At 35.2% G+C, this 17,930-nt stretch overlaps 4 protein-coding genes across 4 annotated transcripts; 1 reads left to right on the top strand and 3 right to left on the bottom strand.

Moving 5' to 3' along the window:
• Positions 1–418: 418 nt before the first annotated feature.
• Positions 419–7,444, top strand: LOC105787398 (phosphoinositide phosphatase SAC7). The gene is made up of 21 exons (XM_012613766.2): positions 419–749; positions 893–1,058; positions 1,159–1,242; positions 1,491–1,618; positions 1,703–1,794; positions 2,329–2,386; positions 2,606–2,662; positions 2,760–2,793; positions 2,925–3,005; positions 3,417–3,523; positions 4,017–4,103; positions 4,196–4,273; positions 4,373–4,443; positions 4,530–4,628; positions 4,792–4,891; positions 5,442–5,550; positions 5,708–5,780; positions 6,348–6,441; positions 6,727–6,819; positions 6,960–7,026; positions 7,115–7,444. The coding sequence occupies exons 2-21, from the start codon at positions 911–913 to the stop codon at positions 7,243–7,245; spliced, it is 1,791 nt and encodes a 596-aa protein (XP_012469220.1). The 5' UTR covers positions 419–749; positions 893–910; the 3' UTR covers positions 7,246–7,444.
• A 224-nt stretch (positions 7,445–7,668) lies between these two features.
• On the bottom strand, positions 7,669–9,879 carry LOC105787403 (dehydrodolichyl diphosphate synthase CPT3-like). The gene is made up of 2 exons (XM_012613778.2): positions 9,127–9,879; positions 7,669–9,027 (listed from the first exon to the last, which is right to left on the bottom strand). Exon 2 carries the CDS (start codon positions 9,018–9,020, stop codon positions 7,926–7,928), a length of 1,095 nt encoding a protein of 364 aa, XP_012469232.1. The 5' UTR covers positions 9,021–9,027; positions 9,127–9,879; the 3' UTR covers positions 7,669–7,925.
• A 210-nt stretch (positions 9,880–10,089) lies between these two features.
• Positions 10,090–12,925, bottom strand: LOC105787402 (probable serine/threonine-protein kinase PIX13). Its single transcript, XM_012613775.2, has 6 exons — positions 12,551–12,925; positions 12,127–12,464; positions 11,522–11,657; positions 11,290–11,429; positions 10,947–11,070; positions 10,090–10,800 (listed from the first exon to the last, which is right to left on the bottom strand). Exons 1-6 carry the CDS (start codon positions 12,633–12,635, stop codon positions 10,373–10,375), a joined length of 1,251 nt encoding a protein of 416 aa, XP_012469229.1. The 5' UTR covers positions 12,636–12,925; the 3' UTR covers positions 10,090–10,372.
• Positions 12,926–14,533: 1,608 nt separating this feature from the next.
• On the bottom strand, positions 14,534–17,809 carry LOC105787397 (protein RKD5). Its single transcript, XM_012613765.2, is given in 6 exon segments — positions 14,534–15,023; positions 15,188–15,405; positions 15,848–16,095; positions 17,048–17,297; positions 17,427–17,474; positions 17,477–17,809. Coding segments are annotated over 6 exon segments (987 nt in total). The 5' UTR covers positions 17,514–17,809; the 3' UTR covers positions 14,534–14,837.
• Between the last annotated feature and the right edge of the window lie 121 nt (positions 17,810–17,930).

Here is a 17,930-nt window from a genome sequence, read left to right as displayed (position 1 = left end):
GGTTGATTAGACAAAAGATAAATTTAAACATTAAAAAGAACATGTTCAATATTCGAAACTTTGAAGTAGTAACTAAGCACGTTCTAAGTTGCTTTAAACAAAGATTAAAGGTTTCCCATATTTAGAAAGAAAATCCAACAAATGAAGCATTTAGAAATGAAAGGCATCAACTTCATCTGCATTCTGTACAGTCTTAACCATTTTCAGAGGCAAGTTAATAATAAAATATATATAGTTATAAGTTATATGGATGGAGTGCTTTAATTTGTGGGGGAATGGAGGAAGGGAATAAAAGAATACTATTGTTAGCAATTGATATTGACCATGTCCAATGATGCCCCATTAGTGGGTAAGGATTGGAAGCATCGAATGGAACCCACGTTAGCATATAATTAGTTGATACAAACCCCAGACATAGGCATAATAATAGTCGTCCAGCCCTTATTTCTTTTCCTTTTATTAGCCAATTACTGTTTGAATTCCTCCCCTCAACGAAACATAACAGAAGAGGAAGAGAATAAAAAGAAAAAGAAAAAAAAAACACATAAACATCATTCAACAACGTTAATCTATCAGGCCTTGTTTTTGCCTGTTTCTCGTTATAGTTTCTTTACTTTTTTGCAAGACACGCTGCACTTGAAGAAGAACAAAAAAAAAAAGGCTCTCTTTCTCTTTAGTTGTTATTCGACCAGGGAACTCAGATCTCACTCTCCACTTAAAGTTTTTGCCTTTATTCAACTTTTTACCGGGTACCCTTTTCTTTTTCGTCTATTTCCTCTCTTGGGTTGCTTTTGAAACCTGCAATTTTCGATTATTCCCTTCAGCTTGATCCAACTCTACATCGAAGTTTGTTTTTTTTTTAATTTTTTTTTCCTTTTATATGATTTTGTAGTGAAATAGAATTCCAATAATGATGGAGAGGGCAGAGTCATGCCAAAAGCTATATACAAGACTGCGGTTATGGGAATTTCCTGATGAGTATGTGATTGAACCCACCGATGGCTCTTCTGCTTCGTCTTTGAAAATTAATCGTGCTGATGCCTCAATGAAGCTCATTGGTGGGTTGTTTTTTTGGTTACTTATTTGCTATGCTTATGCCTTTTTTTTTTCAACGTTAAGTGCTAGATGTTTTACTGGATGTATTTGTCTGTTCTATAGATGCTATTCCAGAATGCAGCTCTGTTCGTGTTCCTAAGATTCAGACAATTTTTGGAGTAGTTGGAATGCTAAAGCTTGTTGCAGGTATAATAGGTTGCTATGAAAATTTTGATTCTATTGGTTTGGTTAAATCATAATGGAAAAACTTCAGAAAGGGACCTAATTGTAGTGAAAATATAGTGCCTGATTAGATCAGTAGGGTATATGGATCTGCAAGATCCAATGAGACCAGAATTGGTTTCTTTTTTTCTTTTGTTGTTTTGATTATCTTCTCAGAATTGAGCTGGTGGTTTCTCTCCAATCAATTTGATGCGTTGAATTTATGTGTTTAGGATCATATTTAATTGTTATAACGGAGCGTGAATGTGTTGGATCTTACTTGGGGCATCCTATATTCAAAGTCATGTCCTTGAGAATTCTTCCATGTGATCATTCTCTTAAAACCTCTTCTCCAGAACAGGTACATAAGCTATTTCCTCACTTTTTCTTCTAGCAAGGGTGATTCAATTGATTGATTAACACAAGAACCTTTTATATTTGGCAGAAAAAGGTGGAGAGTGAATTTGCTGGGCTGCTCAAAGTTGCAGAGAAGACTTGTGGTCTCTTTTTCTCTTATGACACCAATTTAACGCTGAGGTGAACTATTGTCTAAACTTAGGCCTTGTATATATGCCTACTAAGAGCAATTTTCTATCTCAAAACAGTCACATGTCGAGCAAAAACTGTTTGGAAAACTTCCAACCGAAGCAGTTTATATTTAGCGATCCTAGGAGGGGTACATTGTAATTTCCCTTTAGACACACTAGCAAATGAATCGATTTTATATATGACTCTGTTCTGTAGATTTGAGATATCACATAGGAAGCACATTCATGAGCAACATAGCATGTTGCAAGACAAAGCAGGAAACTGGGCCTTTAACATGTTAAAGTTAACTATCAACCATTAAGTTGTTCCAGTATAATCATCAAGATTTTAATTTGTTAATGAAGGGCAATAGTATATGATCAAACAGCTTGCAAACTTCCTATAGATATCCCTTAAGCTAGGTACTTTTGGAATTATTAACAATTATGTAACTTTCTGTTTTTCATTTTTATAAGTTGTTATATTTTCTTTAAATATTTTATTTATGGTGAAAGTAACCATTATAGATTTGTTATTCAACAGTGCTCAGCGATTAAATGATCTGGGAGATGAATCTAAATTGCTTCCTCTTTGGAGACAGGTAAATTGTTCAAAATTTAAGTAACTAATACATGGATTGCTCCCTTTGTTTTCTATTTTATGAGATTATTAGATGATCTGCCACTAACTTCAAACTGTTTTGCTTTTATGGTAGTTTTATTAGTTCAGTGTTCAATATTCATCAAAATTTCTATGTGATTCTTCGATGCCTCTAAGTTACTAAGAGGCTTTTCATTATGTTCCCAAATGTTTGCCACAGGCAGAACCCAGATTTCTTTGGAACAATTATATGTTGGAAGTACTTATAGACAACAAGGCGAGTCTTTTTCTTGAGTAGCTTTGCAGTTTCATGCACCAAATTTCCTTCATTTTCATTTTAACAAGCTAACTACTTTTGGTTTTTATGGCTGCAGCTTGATCCATATTTGCTTCCAGTTGTCCAAGGGAGTATCCTTGTTGAAACTATTAATTTCAGAACTTTTTGGCATGAGAAGTTCTTATTCCATTTTTAACTAATTCATTATTGGTGTTGAATTTTATGCCTTCCTATTTGAAGCATGCCCTTAACTGCTAATCAGGTTTTCATAACTTCCAAGCAGCCATCGGAAAAGAAATTGTTGATATTACATTGATTGCTAGGAGGTGTACCCGGAGAAATGGTAGTCAAAGCTAGAAATGCCTCTTCAATATTTTTTAGCCTGGCTTATTTTGTCTGCAAATTTTTTTTTTTTCAAATTTCTTCTGTGGGAGGGAAGGATTTCAATTTTTGGACAAATGCAAAAGCAATGGAAATCTAGTAGATTAGTACTATTATAGATTCTCCTTTTTAAGATGAACAAATATATACCTTTCGCAAGTTCTATATCATGCTTGTACTCTATAAATTTCTTCATTTGTATGAAATATTATCCAGAAGGTTTTCCCGCCCATTTTGAGCTTGGGGGGAAATAGGAAATGGATTTATGATAGATAAATGATTTAAAAACCCGGTACATTTTCTTAAATTCAAATATTTTAGGCCTTATGTAGACAAGCTAGTCTCATTGATTACTGTTTACATCGTTTGAAAGGAACCCGAATGTGGAGAAGAGGAGCTGATCCTGATGGATATGTTGCAAATTTTGTGGAAACAGAGCAAATTGTGCAGATGAATGGTTTTACCGCGTCATTGGTTCAGGTAACAGTCATTCTATTTTAATCTCTATATATAAAACCAATATGTTACGAATTTTGGCCTCCTTTCCAGTCCTTAACTTTTTTTAGATCAGTACCAAGCACAAGTATATAGTCCGTAATGCTAAAGGAGAAGATTACTTGTAAAAGTTCAGATATGTTCCTTGCTTACTCCTACCCTTGCAATATTTGAATGGTTATATGAAAGAGGAAAAAAGGAGTCTGTCTAGTGATTCTGAATCACAACGCTGAATATGCATCCTAACAACTCCATTAGGGGATTGAAAAGTTCACTACATGAAGTGGTATTATACATTATTTTAGTGTGAAATAAAGTTGAACTAAGTCCAAAGAGACTGTGTTTATAATTCTTGGAAAGCTTAAATAAGGGTGTACGCAAATATTCCCTGTCCAAGTTATGAGGGCCATATTTATCATGTTGTGTGACTTACTAGATCAGAATGTTATAAACTCTCTCCCTGATTTGCCTCTTACAGGTTCGGGGGTCAATGCCGTTTCTTTGGGAGCAAATTGTTGATTTGACTTATAAGCCTAAGTTTGAGATTGTAAAACCTGAAGAAGCTGTAAGTGCGTTAATTTATCACCACTATTTCATTGCACACATGAATTTCTTCTACCGTCACCGACTTTTCTGGTATTATGGCATATTATGCAGCCACGAGTAGCTGAGAGGCATTTTCTGGATCTAAGGAAAAAATATGGATCTGTACTAGCTATCGATCTTGTCAACACGGTGAGCATTGGTTGACTATCGCTGTGCAGTATGTAATTGTAATTTATTATAGTAAACATCCTCAAATGTTTGATCATGTGCCCCTATATCTCTTACCAGACTGGAGGTGAGGGACGCTTAAGTGAAAAGTTTGCAAGTGCAGTGCAACCTATACTTAGTGACGATTTAAGGTACAGTTTTTGTTTATCTAAATCTTTCTTGTTCTTTTTTTTTTTTTTTTCAGTTATGTTTTATTCAAAGACCTGTGATCTTGCAGATATATTCACTTTGATTTCCATAAGATCTGTGGACATGTTCATTTTGAGCGCCTTTCGATCCTCTATGATCAAATTGCAGATTTTCTTGACAAAAATGGGTATGTTTGGATAATTGAAATACAATTTGGTAACTGTTCCTGGTGCACTTTTGATTTGATTGATTTTGCAAGGACAGGTTTTTGTATACTGTTCCCTTAGTTAAAGTTTGTAGCAATGAAATATAGTGATTAATGTTGGGTTCTGTTTGTCCAAAACTAATAGGTACCTCTTGTTGAACGACAAGGGTGAGAAAATGAAAGAGCAACTTGGAGTTGTAAGGACTAATTGTATTGATTGCTTAGACCGCACCAATGTTACACAGGTGAGTCCACTTAAATTGAAGAGATACTTCTGATCTTGGCTTTGTCTATCGTGACACAACATACATGCGGCTGATGTCTTTTCGGATAGCAAACTTGTGCTTACTGCTTAGTGCTTCCCTGTTGTGACAATTTCAATGTTCAAACCTCTACAGATAACCTTTGTTTTCTGAATGCTGTTCTTTCTGTATGGTTGTTAGTTATGAGAGTAATACAAGATATTTCACAGGAGGTGTATTAAGTACTACAATGAATGCCAACTATTACTATAAAATATACATAGATGGATGTTTCCGACTTTTGATAGTGCTTCCTGTAACTAAACCAACAACTCTTAAAGTTTTGAATTTGATGTATGAGGGCTATCTCTTAGCATATTTGTTTCTTTTGTTGTTAAGTTGCAATGTAAAGCTCTATCTCGGAGACACAGACACTGACACACACTCAAGGAGAGGTGTGTGTACACATACATGCATGTAGTTACCTTTTATTCTTGTTTCCCATATTTTTAGTGTTTTTCATTTCCATAATCATGCTAATCGATGTTTGCAGAGCATGATAGGTAGGAAAATGTTGGAACTCCAGCTTAGGAGAATTGGTGTTTTTGCTGCTGAAGAAACCATTAGCTCACACACAAATCTTGATGAAAAGTATAAAATATGTAAGTATTTCCATTTTCTTTTTTTAATAATTTGCTTATTACTATTGGCTCTTTCTATCATATATCAATTTGCTTATTTGTTTTTGGATAAATTGGTATTGTGTATAAAATTGATTTCCTGAACTAAACTTGCTTTTAAATGTTTGCACATGTTCAGTGTGGGCTAATCATGGGGATGACGTAAGCATACAATATTCTGGCACTCCTGCACTGAAAGGAGATTTTGTCCGGTACATCTGCATCTTTATTTTACCGATTGAGTGTTAATCCGCATCTTTGTACAATTAGCTCACATCCAAATCCTGATGAAAAGTTTAAAAAATGTTAGTTGCTATATCCATCATTGTATGAGAATGCTGCCATTAATATTAAATTCGAATGGACACTAATATTATGCTCTATGAGTTTGTTCTTTAAGCTGAAAAGATCTCAAAAGCATAGTTGTTAGTGACCCTTATTAGTTCTCTTTAGAATGATTTCATGTTGTTTTAAGAAATTATGGCATCTGCATTTTGAAGTTAAAATAAGGCATTTGAATTGTTTATGTAATTTGATCTTGTTCTTAAGCATATTAAGAACATGTTAAAAAGGCATTTGACCTTAGAACCATAGTGAAATCTAGAACTGATATTTGATTAGCCTTGGGGCACTTTGAATATGATCAGTTATTGCTTTGTGTGCATCTCTGAAAATATGACTATTTTGACCTCTTTTTGTTCATCATTGAACCTATATTTTATGTGCCCTTTTGGGATTGATCAATGGGGTCTGACCTGTCTGTTTCATGTGATCTGTAGGTATGGTAAGCGAACTGTTCAAGGGATCCTTAATGATTTTTATAATGCCCTTGGTCGATATTATTTTAATAACTTTTCTGATGGAACAAAACAGGTATGAATACTTTGTTTCTTTAAGTAGTAGTACTCACAATAATTAGGAAATTGGTTAATATGTCAAACTATTTGTGCTTACCGTCACCTTTTCTTAGCTGTCTGAATGCATGGGGTGGGATTAGGGTGGTAACATGATCTTTTAGTCGTTTTTCTTACCCTAATTCTAATGCTAGCAAATCCTTTTATATTCATAAGTGACCACCAGTTGTAAAGGGATGACCATCTTTTCTACAATGGTATTCAATATGGAAACTGACTTCCTCTATTGGTGATATGCATGAAGGATGCGATCGATCTCCTGCAAGGACATTACATTGTTTCTGTCAGCCGGGATATGACACCTCCATCACAAAAAGGAGGCCTTGAGGCTGTAGCTGTAAGTATAGCATAAAGAGATACACACACGCACACACTATGCTTTTGTTTGTGACTTTATTGTATGTGTTCCTTATCTGTGTTGAAAACTTTTAGCTGTCCTAATTGTCCTTAAGTTCAACATTTTTTTTCTTTCTGCAGCACTTCCCAGCAGCTTTTTGTTTGGTCTCACTAGGGTTATTCTTCACAATATTGTCACTGAGTCAAGGTTAGTTGACTTCTTAATCCGGTGGTGATGTATAGCTTCATTACCACAAAAGATAATTTGACATAATGTTTGTTTTCGCCATCTGCAGCTCGATACGATCTTCGACACTTATTTTTCTCAGCTTTGTGGGCTACCATAAGCATTGGCATTGCTGCAGTTGTGAAGGCTAACGGCAGGATTTTCTGCAACCGTCCTCGTTTGCATAAACCACGACGTTGATTATATACATAGCATATTCTGAAATGCTATGACAAATAAAAAACTTCCATCTTGCTGAATCATAGTTATTCTTTCATACATATTTTTGTAGTCCATTTAGTTTCAATACCTCGATTATATTTTTATTTTGCCATTATCAAAACATTAAACTACAAACAGTATATTTTTCCCCCATTTGTTAATTATAAATGTTATTTCACCTCGTGCCTTGTATCACAGTCCATTCTTCATTGGAATTATGAAATCATATTATGACAACTTATGTTGACTATTAATGACTTTTGCTGTCTGTGTGTTAACCATAAAGTTTTAACTAATTATGACATTTTTGTCGTTTGAGAACAAGTCCAAGTTTAGGTGAACCACTGCCATTGAACCTTCTTTTTCAAGCAATAGACCAATAATGCAACATAAGTTGGAGCATGATAGAACACATTCATTTTCAATTCATATGTAGAATTTGAGAACCAAGAGAATCACATTACGCTACAAGACTCTCAAGTCAACAAATATAAGAAAATGGGCAGTCTTAAACCAAATTTTTCTGCAACTAAAAGTGGACTGCCTTGTGTATTAAGGTTGGCGAATTCGGTTTCTTCTTCTGCCTTGAATGTTAAGGGCAAGGCAATATGACAATAAATTATACTAGCAAATACAAATTTGCCTTTGCATGATAAGTGCTATAACTGCTTCATCTTTTTCTCCAGATAGGAATGGGATTGTTGGAATTTTAATATCGCCCACACCAGTTGTGACAAACCTATCTCAGGCCACAATGCTGCAGGAGAATACAATTGGCAGTTACTAGTTTGCCAAAGTAGAAAATTGCTTAAGCGGCTCTCACCAGAGCTTCGAATTAGCATGTCGGGATCAGGTGCAACTGCCATATACATGTGTTTCTCAATATCTACCAGTTTTATCAGAGGAACCTCCTGTCTCAAATTTCGAAAACCTTCAGAAACTTCACCACTTTTACTTGCCTTGGAAGTTAGAACTTGATCCCAGTTAGACTCAAAAGATTCACAGGCATGATATGGTGTCCCATTGCAACCTTTACCCTGCTTTAATCCTTGAGATTCGACTGATGTATCCTCGTAAAAGTCTTGAATATCATGCACAACCATACCATTAACCTTCTCACCCTCTTTAACATCATCCATCACGTTATTGTTCAAGTTGCACAGTCGAAACTCCTTTTCTTTTTCTTTACAGGATCCTTCCACAGCATGCACGATTTCATTGGATGCAGTATAGGCCACGCAGACTAAAAGCATAGCCTTACTGTTGTTAGATGTGACCTTCATTACCTTTTCCGCTGCAGCCCTGACAGGCTCACTCAAGAGTCTCAAATTACCAATGAAACACACCCTGATACCATACTGATTCACAATGCTTTCTTCCATAAGCAAAGCCTCCATCTTCTCTAGCATCAGGTCCATCAAGCTTTGAACCTCATCGGGTCGCCTCTTAAAATTCTCAATGCTGAAAGCGTATATAGTAACATACTTGATTCCTAATTCATAGCAGTAACGAAGCAGAGACATTAAAGCCAGATAGCCAGCTTTGTGGCCTTCTCCTTCTTTCAGATTCTGCTTCTTTGCATACCTTCGGTTTCCATCCATGATGAAAGCAAGGTGAGTGGGGATAGGACCAACAGACAGGACACGAAATAAAAATCTCCTCAAAAAATTAGTTATGTCGTCAAAAAAGGGCTTATGCACACCATTGCCAGTGCTACTATAGTTTCCCACTTTATTTGGAACAGATGTCACCATTATTGACCTGCTTCAGTAGAGAAAATTATATTATTGTTACTCTATAAATAAGCAAATTTCAGTTGAAATTCAGCAAAAAAAAAAGGGTCAGTTTCAGTATTCTTACAAACACCTATACAGCACATAAATAAATCTCGATTATTGAAAACAGTATCCAATTTTTTTTTTTTTTAATTTAGACTCTAATGAGACCAATATGTCTCCACCCAAATCAACCTTAAAAGAAACAAACAATTTTTTTAGGTGTCTGAACAAAAATTAAGCATTGAGGAACCCATAAAAAATTACAAAAAAATGACTTTGGATGAATGAAAAGAAAAATGAGAAATCAAGAACCAGAGAATTATATTAGAAAAAAGGAAAATACCAAAAAAAAAAAAAAAGCAGAGAAATTAGATTAGAAATGGTGGTAGAAAGGACAAGAGACGAACGTGGAAAATACATCAATTAATTTAACTGAAAAAGCCTATAGAGTATACAAAGTAGAACTAAATTGAATAAAAAAAACAAATCAAGATTGAAATTTGTGAACTGAAGTGGACGAATTTGGATTTTGAATGGATGGTTATTGGTAATTAGAACCAACTTGCATTTATTTTCAGCGACACGACAGCTGTAGCAGGAACTGATTGAAAGGAACTAAGAACAAAAATGGAAATTTTGTTTTCCAAAATTGTTGTTCGGTAATTGGGCACTTATGGATGTGGGCTTCTTTATCAAATTAAATATACGGTTCATGTTAAAAAAACTATCTTTTTCTTCTTTACAACAAATAAAAAACCATTACTTTGAAAGCTGATAATTAAAAAGAAATTAAGAATGTTAGGCATACATTAACTGATAAACATAAACATCAACATAAATGTTTGCTAGCTATTTATACTTGATTCAAGAAGCTTGTCAAATTCTCTTTTATATATATATACATATATAATAGTAAGATCATGAAAGGCTTGTTTGGAACCAAAAAAAAAAATGAATACTGTTTATCAAGATCTCATCTACATCTCTTTTACCTTTGGTTTAGCCTACAATTAACAAACCAGATCAAAACATTAATTGCAGCAAATTTAAGACATTCAACAATCTTCTCCATTTACAAATATATTGTAGTCACCATAACAAAACAAAACAAAACAAAACAAAACATATGTATGAACTACGAAGACTTCTGTTACAAAATTTGTTAAATTATAATACATGGAGAAATCTCTAAAAGAATAATCATGATAATCCCATCATTTTAATTAAAAAAAAAAACAGGTGAAAACACAGTTATGCAAACCACAAATACCCATAATACAATGCAGGATCCTGAGCCCAAGTTTTAGTACTGTTGGAGGAACTGCTGCTCAAGTGCCATGTTGCCTTGAATGAAACTGTGGACGCTGACTACTAGATTGTTGTCTATGCCTAGGCGTAGTTGAGGAATGAATGGAACCGGATTTAGAGGACTCCTTTGGTCTTTCCTTGTTTAGTGATTCGATCCGTTCTAATGCTTCCACAACTTGTTTCATCGATGGACGATTTTTAGGATCATGCTCTAGACATTTCAGAGTGAGCTCGGCTGTTTGTGTTGCTGCCTTGGATGAATACTGGCCCTCAATCCGTGCATCCATAAAGGTTTTGAACTTCCTTTTATGGGATAGTGTTGGTTTAAGCCAATCCACCAAATTTTGCTGTCCATCTGGTCGTTTTGTATCCAATGCTCTCAAGCCTGTCATTATCTCAAGCAACAACACACCGAATCCATACACATCGCTCTTCACATATAAATGTCCTGTTGGCATAATCGGAACGTTAACATTAGCAACTGCAAAAGTAAGTATTGTTGCGCACATGTGAAATGCTACTTGAATGAGTAGCCTCATGTTTAGCAGTTGTCGAACAATATATCAAGAATGGAATGGCATATCATCATATTACCTGTTGCAATGTATTCAGGTGCAGCATAACCATATGTTCCCATAACCCTGGTAGTTACATGCGAGTCTCCACCAGAAGGCCCCAATTTAGCCAAGCCAAAATCTGATATTTTTGCATTGTAGTGCTGTAGAATCAAAACCATTATGTGTTGCTCTCGGAATGGGAATATTACTTTATGATTGAAAAGTAACATGATGGATTCCTTTATTACAAATATAGCAAGACAGGCAAATATTCAATTGTTCTATTGAATGGTCACTGAATTTTAGCTCTATCAGTCTACTTCAAATGCTATATATCCATTGAAATCTAGTGGAGCATAATGAGGCAAATAAGGACTAACCCCATCAAGCAATATATTAGAGGCCTTGAAATCTCTAAAAATGACCTTCTCAGAAAAGTGTAGAAAAGCTAGACCTCGAGCAGCTCCGTTGATGATTTTAAGCCTGGTTTCCCAAGATAAAGGTTCAACTGATGGATTTCCTGCATAAACAAATAATCAAGCAAATCAAACATGAATTATCCATGGAGATGAACTTTTTTTTCTTGTTTATATTCGAAAGTCTTAAGCTTACTTCTAAATAGATGATTTTCCAAGCTTCCTTTCTGCATGAACTCGTACACAAGGAGCAGCTCTTTATCTTCCCAACAATATCCCAACAGCTTAACCAAATTGGGGTGAGATAACCTTCCTAGAAAGTTCACCTCTGACTGCAAAAAAATGACGAATTAAATGCGGAAAAAACAAAAAGGCCATACTAATTGCTGGCACTGATAGACGGAGTCTTGAATGCATATGACTATTCAAAGCTGTTAAACTCAAGGAATTGCCAAAAAATACAGCTAGAAGAAAGTGACGGTCATCATACAGAAACATAATAAGTCATTAGAGCTGCAGATTATAGTCAATGGTTCTATGAGAAAATAGGTCAGACATGAGACGTGGAACCCGCATTGCCATCATGTAGTTAGAAAATTTCTTTGGTGGGGTTAAGAAATAAAGGTTTAATTTGACAAAGCTAAAAGCATCTTGCTTTTTCTTCTTTTTTTCCCATGAATCTACCGGCCGGCCGACCGGTAAATTGTTAAGGTCTTTTGTTATTCCGGTATTCGTTTCTTGAAGGACAAGATAGAGATGAAATTGAAGATAAACATTAACATGAGAAATTTATGCATCTACCTGCCACTCTTCAAAGCCTTGAACACTTTCTTGCTTCAACTTCTTAATGGCAACAATCATTCCAAAGCCAACCTTGGAAGGTGTTAAAGTTCTCTCATCCAACCAACCTTTGTAAACCTTACCAAATCCCCCTTCGCCCAACAGTGTATTGAAGCTCTTAGTTGCAGCCTTTAGCTCTGCAAAAGTGAAGACTTTCAAGTTTGATGTTTCCAGGATTTGCCCATCTGGTACTTCCTCCTCCACTATTTCACTTACTGATACAGAGAATTGACTCCTGCTGTTGCTAATACTACTGGTTGCTGAAGATTCCATGTTGTTGCTGCAGTTATTTGATGTACCTGTTGCAGAGAAACAAGCCCGTTGACTAAAAGAAAACTAGCATAAACACAACACCACACAGTTAAGGTAAAAACAAGTAATTAACCTGGGGTAGTAGGAAGATTGGTGGAGCTGTAAACATGAGTAGTAGCATCTGTATCAGAAGAACCAGATCCCCAGCAATTACCCATATTGATATATACAACAAATTCTGCTAAATCTCTCTTATCAAAAGCCTTGTATGGGGAACAAAAACAGCATCCTTTGCAATGCAATTTAGAACTGTTAAAGTTGTAGATAAAAACGCATTTGGATATTTATATAATAAATCAAAGATAGTGGAAAAAGGTGGGGTTTTCCAGCTTTTTTTCTTGTGTGTGTGTGTGTGTGTGTTTTGTTCTATGCTTTTAGAATGGCCCCCCTGCTTTCCTGGCTGTTGCAAGGAATCAACTTTCCAGTTTCCTCGGCAAAAAAAGAATTAAATTTTCTTGCTTGTTTGAATATAAAAATAATGGATAGGAAAAAAACGTGACTTATATAATAATATTTTTGCTACTGTTCTGCTCTTAATATTGTCGTTTACTAAAATACTATAGCTTCACCAACCATGGAAGCTGAATATAGGCGCGTGATAACTAACCATGACGTAGCAATAGATTAATTAATTAATATGGGTAATAAAGTTCAGTAAACTATTAATAAATTTACATTTTAGTCATTTAACTTTAAAAAATTATAAAATGGTCATTGAGTCATTTGAAAGTTTTTGGTTAATTCATTGAGCTATTTATACTGCTGCTATATGGTCTTCTGCTAGATGTTATTCCACTTGTTGATGTGCACCGATTCACTATATTAATTACCGAATCATCGCTTAGAACATGTTAGTTGAACTTTAAAAAAAATTAATAATTTAGTGTCTTAAATAAATTTTTTTAAATAATTTAGTGATTTAAATAAAATTGTTTGAATAGTTATTTTTTAAATTGAGTAACCCTGTAATTTACCACTTGAATATTGCAATGGCAGCACCCTCTGGCCTGCCGTTATTTCTTTGATTGTAATATATAGGTCACGTCAACTTTCTGAATGAAAAGATGATGATAATGAAAAACATCATTATTCATGAATAAGTTAATTTTTGTTTATTTATGGTTAACGTAGAAGGTAGTGGTTATATGAACATGAATAATTGGTTGGTTGAATTCAGAATGGGAATGGAATAACGAGTGCACGTAGTAGGATAGTGTGTGGTCAAAAATAAGTGGAAACGCATAGAGCAGCACTTATAAAAAAATGAAACCCATTAATAACATAATAAACACTCCTACTCCTACTCGGTTTTGATGACCATTGTGTCATTGGATGACCCTTTTTTTTTATTAAATTCCTACGCTGCCTCATGTGATGGTTTCCAAAAGTGAAAAACATAAAAGCATATCAGAGAGAGGGACTTTAAAAAATAAAAAGATGAAAATGGGACCTATGAAACTGAAATCCACCGAGGGAACAAAAAGCTATGAAATTTCAACCTCGGTTCTAGCAGACGCTTCATATCTAGACGTGTGTACTTTATACGTATAATAACATCTAAGCTAACTGTTCTTTCAAGCTACATTGTCCGAGTATGGGTAAAACTACACTGAAACTTGCATACTATATTAAAAGTTGGATTTTATATTTTTTTATTTAAATAATGAATAAATTAGTCTTTATATGTTAAATCAAAGAGAAAATAAGTGTTTCTATTAAAAATTTCATCAAATTCTACTGTTAAAAATTTATTCTTATATGCCAACTTAAGGTATATGTGGCTCAGCACGTGTTTTTTTTATTCCGTCAATTACACTAGTTTTTAATAGTACATATGAATAAAAGTTTTACCAGAAAGTACCAATTTACTCTTTGATCTTACATACAAGCCTAAATTACCCATTTTTTAGTATAGGGAAAAAACAATTTGACTTCTAACATAGAGGCTTCCATAGTATTTTTACCTCCAAAGATGATTACTCAAGGAACAATTAAGCATCATGAAGGTAAAGTGAACACTACCTAAGACTCAATATTCGATACATAACTGAAAATGTTAATCAATGCCTAGTAATATATTAAATGTGAAAATTATTTTAAAATGATAGTGAAAAAGATCATTTACAAGTTTTAAATAAGCACCACTTAAAGGACCCATACATATATGAAGCCTGTAACGAGAACTTTACAATGCATTTGCTTATAGTCCTAGAGCATAGTGACTAGTGACTATATTGGCCAGGCAAAAAGTTCACATAAGGAAGTGTTTATCTCACTATAGTCCTTAAGTAGGACTTGGTGAAGTAAGAAATATATCAATCATCTAGTTCAGAAAGTTGACCACTAAAAACTGATAGGTGCTAATTTTTAAGAGCTCTAGCTTTATGTCTTCGCTTGAAAATGTCCTGCCTAAACCGCTTCGTCTCGCTCTTTAATTCAATGAAAGGTTCCTTCTCTATACTTTCTTTCTCTGTCTCCAACATCATTCGCCTCTTTGCTACAGCATAGGCTGCAGCCTCGTCTTGCTGCCGCTGCTCGGCCTCTTCCTGCATAATTTGTGTCTTCAGTCGTTTTCTTTCAAAGAAAATCGCAGCCAGATAAGAGCTGAATTCAACCATCAGGATGGTATACAGTAGTATCAAACCCCCTTCCCTCGATAAATATATATATTTTTGTGGCAAAATGACAGCAAAAGGGAAAGAGAAAGGACCTGGAGATCACGAATTAGACCATCAAGGGACTTGATCTTCCTGTGAGGCCAGCGAGGAATACCAAATTCTCTGCATTTCCTTTTCAGGACAGTGAGACCAACGTTCAAATTTCTAGAAGCTTCCACTATAGGAAGATCGAAGTATTTTGCAAGATCTTCAAGAGCAATTCTGGCTACATCCTTAGAGTCAGCTCTTTTTTTCTTTTTCACTGCAACACCTGCAGTTTTCCCTCAATTTTGAAGACATTATGCTTCATAAATAGCAGACAAATTCAGATCTTAGAAAGGAATGCACACAAAAAGAGCTAATCTGCTAGTAAAATGCAGAACAAATATATCAGCCATTATTCATCAATGTGAATAGCTGCTAGTCTTCAACTAATGAATCTGAGAATGACAAGTCATGGGAAAATAAAGGCATATGGAATACCTTTTCACATTTTTTAGGGACATATAAATGAAAAACCTTTTTTCCACACATGTTCGTACATATTAACAATAAACTGCGTGTTTGTAGGTCAACATTAATCCAATTCAGAGTCCAGAGAAATTTGGTATATGCAATTATGAAGATTACGAACACAAACTAAATCCTTGTTCACAGAATATACGACTTCTTATTCATGTGCATTTACCAAAAAAAGGAAGCTCTAAAAGAACCTGTTGCATTTTGTTCGGTTTGTCGAGATTTCAATAACTCAGAATTAGCGCCTGAATTAGGGAGGCAATTAAGATCCTGATCAAGTACAAGAAGACTTCTTTTCAAGTGGTAATGATTATCTCCATCCCTGGTACAAGTTTCCTTAGATAACTCCCTAGATGGTCCTCTATCTTCGGTGCCACATCCCCTCTGGAAAATCAATTGAAGATCATTTGCAAGTGTCGGGATAGACTTCAGCTTCGGGTTTCTGCATGATGACTAAAGTCATTAAAGCATCATTAAAGCAAAATAGAAGTCAATCAAGGAATGTCAAAACTTGCTCGAAAAGACATGGAAAAAAAATGGAAGAAGTTAAAGACATTTGCACTTCCTACTCAAGCATGGGTGGGATTGGAGTGTAGACTGGACCTTGTTCTCACATTAAAAGTCTTTAACAGTGAAAACCCAGGTGAGAAAAAGTCCAACTAAGAAAAATCAAAGTATCGATCCAATTTTATCGGATGTCCCCAGAGGGGCAGAAAAATCAAAGTATGACATATGGACAATATGCTATTGGTAATGAAGGGTTTACCTTGATTTTGCCTACCTGGTTTCGGTAGGCAGAAGTCTCTTGATAAATTCACATAAATGACACTCAGAACAAAATGGCTCCATTAAAAGTTTGTAAGCAAAGGAAGAAAAAGAATATCTCTATCTAATTCTTAATATGGTTAGACATCAAGATGACAAAACAATGCCCCTAGCAGAGCAAGGAAAACGAAAATAACCAAATACAACATTGCAATCCATTAAAGACACTTCTAATTGGCAAATCCTCTGCTAAGATGCCTCAACTATTGCAGAACAATGGTTTCAAGAGACATTTTCTCAATCAAAGTGAAACATGATAGTTGATGAGATGGCTCAAAAATGATGTGACAATAAATGCAATGTGGATGCATAAAATGTGCATCCGAGCACGAAATCTGGTTCTTCTGATTTTTTATTCTGATGTTTAATCAACATTTCTCTTCTAAAATTCCAAATAATTAAACAGCTTTGTCTTGCACTGAAATGCTCAAATAAAAAACCGGACTTTGCATGCACCTGTGATAGACGAATCAATCATCCAGGCATAGAAATAAAATTGATCCCAATTCATAGAACCAATCAGTCTAGCAAATGAGTAGCTGAAAAGAGAAAACGTGGAAACGGCGTACCTGGAAATGGAGAGTAAAGAGGGAATGAAGAAGAAACGAGGAAGACGGTGGGCATGAAAAGCAAAAGAGCAGAGCCACAAACCGATAACTCTGCCTTCGAAAAGCTCGTGGGCTGGTACCCCCTGCAATAGAAGAAGAGGGGCTGCTGCAGTTTCCTCGTAGGGGCCATCTTTTCTGAACACAAACTCTCTCTCAACCTCATTTTCCTCTCCATTCTCCAATCGGTATACATGCAAGCTTCTGATCAACTCTGCAAACAACACCAAAAGAATCCAAGAGAGGCTTTAACCAAGCACAGAAAAGAAAGTCTAACAAAAAACCAATTCTTTAATCATAAAGCAGCATTGGTTTGGTTTGATGAGGGTATGGGATTAATTACCTTTGTTGATGGTATTTTCAAAGACTACGAGAGTTGTCAGGCAAGGGCCCTGAGACAAGTCCATGAAGAAGAAGAAGAAGAGAACATGAATCAAATGTGGGATGAAGTAGAAGAAATAGAAAAGGACAGGCAGGCAGGCAGACAGAACCGAAGGTCTACGGTCAAGATGGACAAGTTTGCATGAGTCTCCCAGTCAGTCTCGGACCATGGTTTTACGTTCTATTTTATTATTATTTGTTGGACTGTATAGTAATAATAATAATAATAATAATAATAATAATAATAATGTAAAAGCATCTGAATAGTAAATACATGGTGCATATGCTTTAGAGTTTTGATGATGTTATATGTTGTGTAAAATTACCATAACGCCATTAACAACACACTTCCCCTCCCCCCCCCCCCCAGGCCAATAAAAGCCAAAATTTGGGCAAGAGATGAGATGACCCAACTGTTTCTTGTGTTGGAGAAATGGAGAAGGCTAGGACGAGGGGGCAGTAATGA

Source organism: Gossypium raimondii, chromosome 2, assembly GCF_025698545.1.
Source record: "Gossypium raimondii isolate GPD5lz chromosome 2, ASM2569854v1, whole genome shotgun sequence".
Lineage (NCBI taxonomy): Eukaryota > Viridiplantae > Streptophyta > Magnoliopsida > Malvales > Malvaceae > Gossypium > Gossypium raimondii.
Note: the sequence above shows the minus strand (reverse complement) of the source record. Positions and strands in the feature narration are given on the sequence as shown.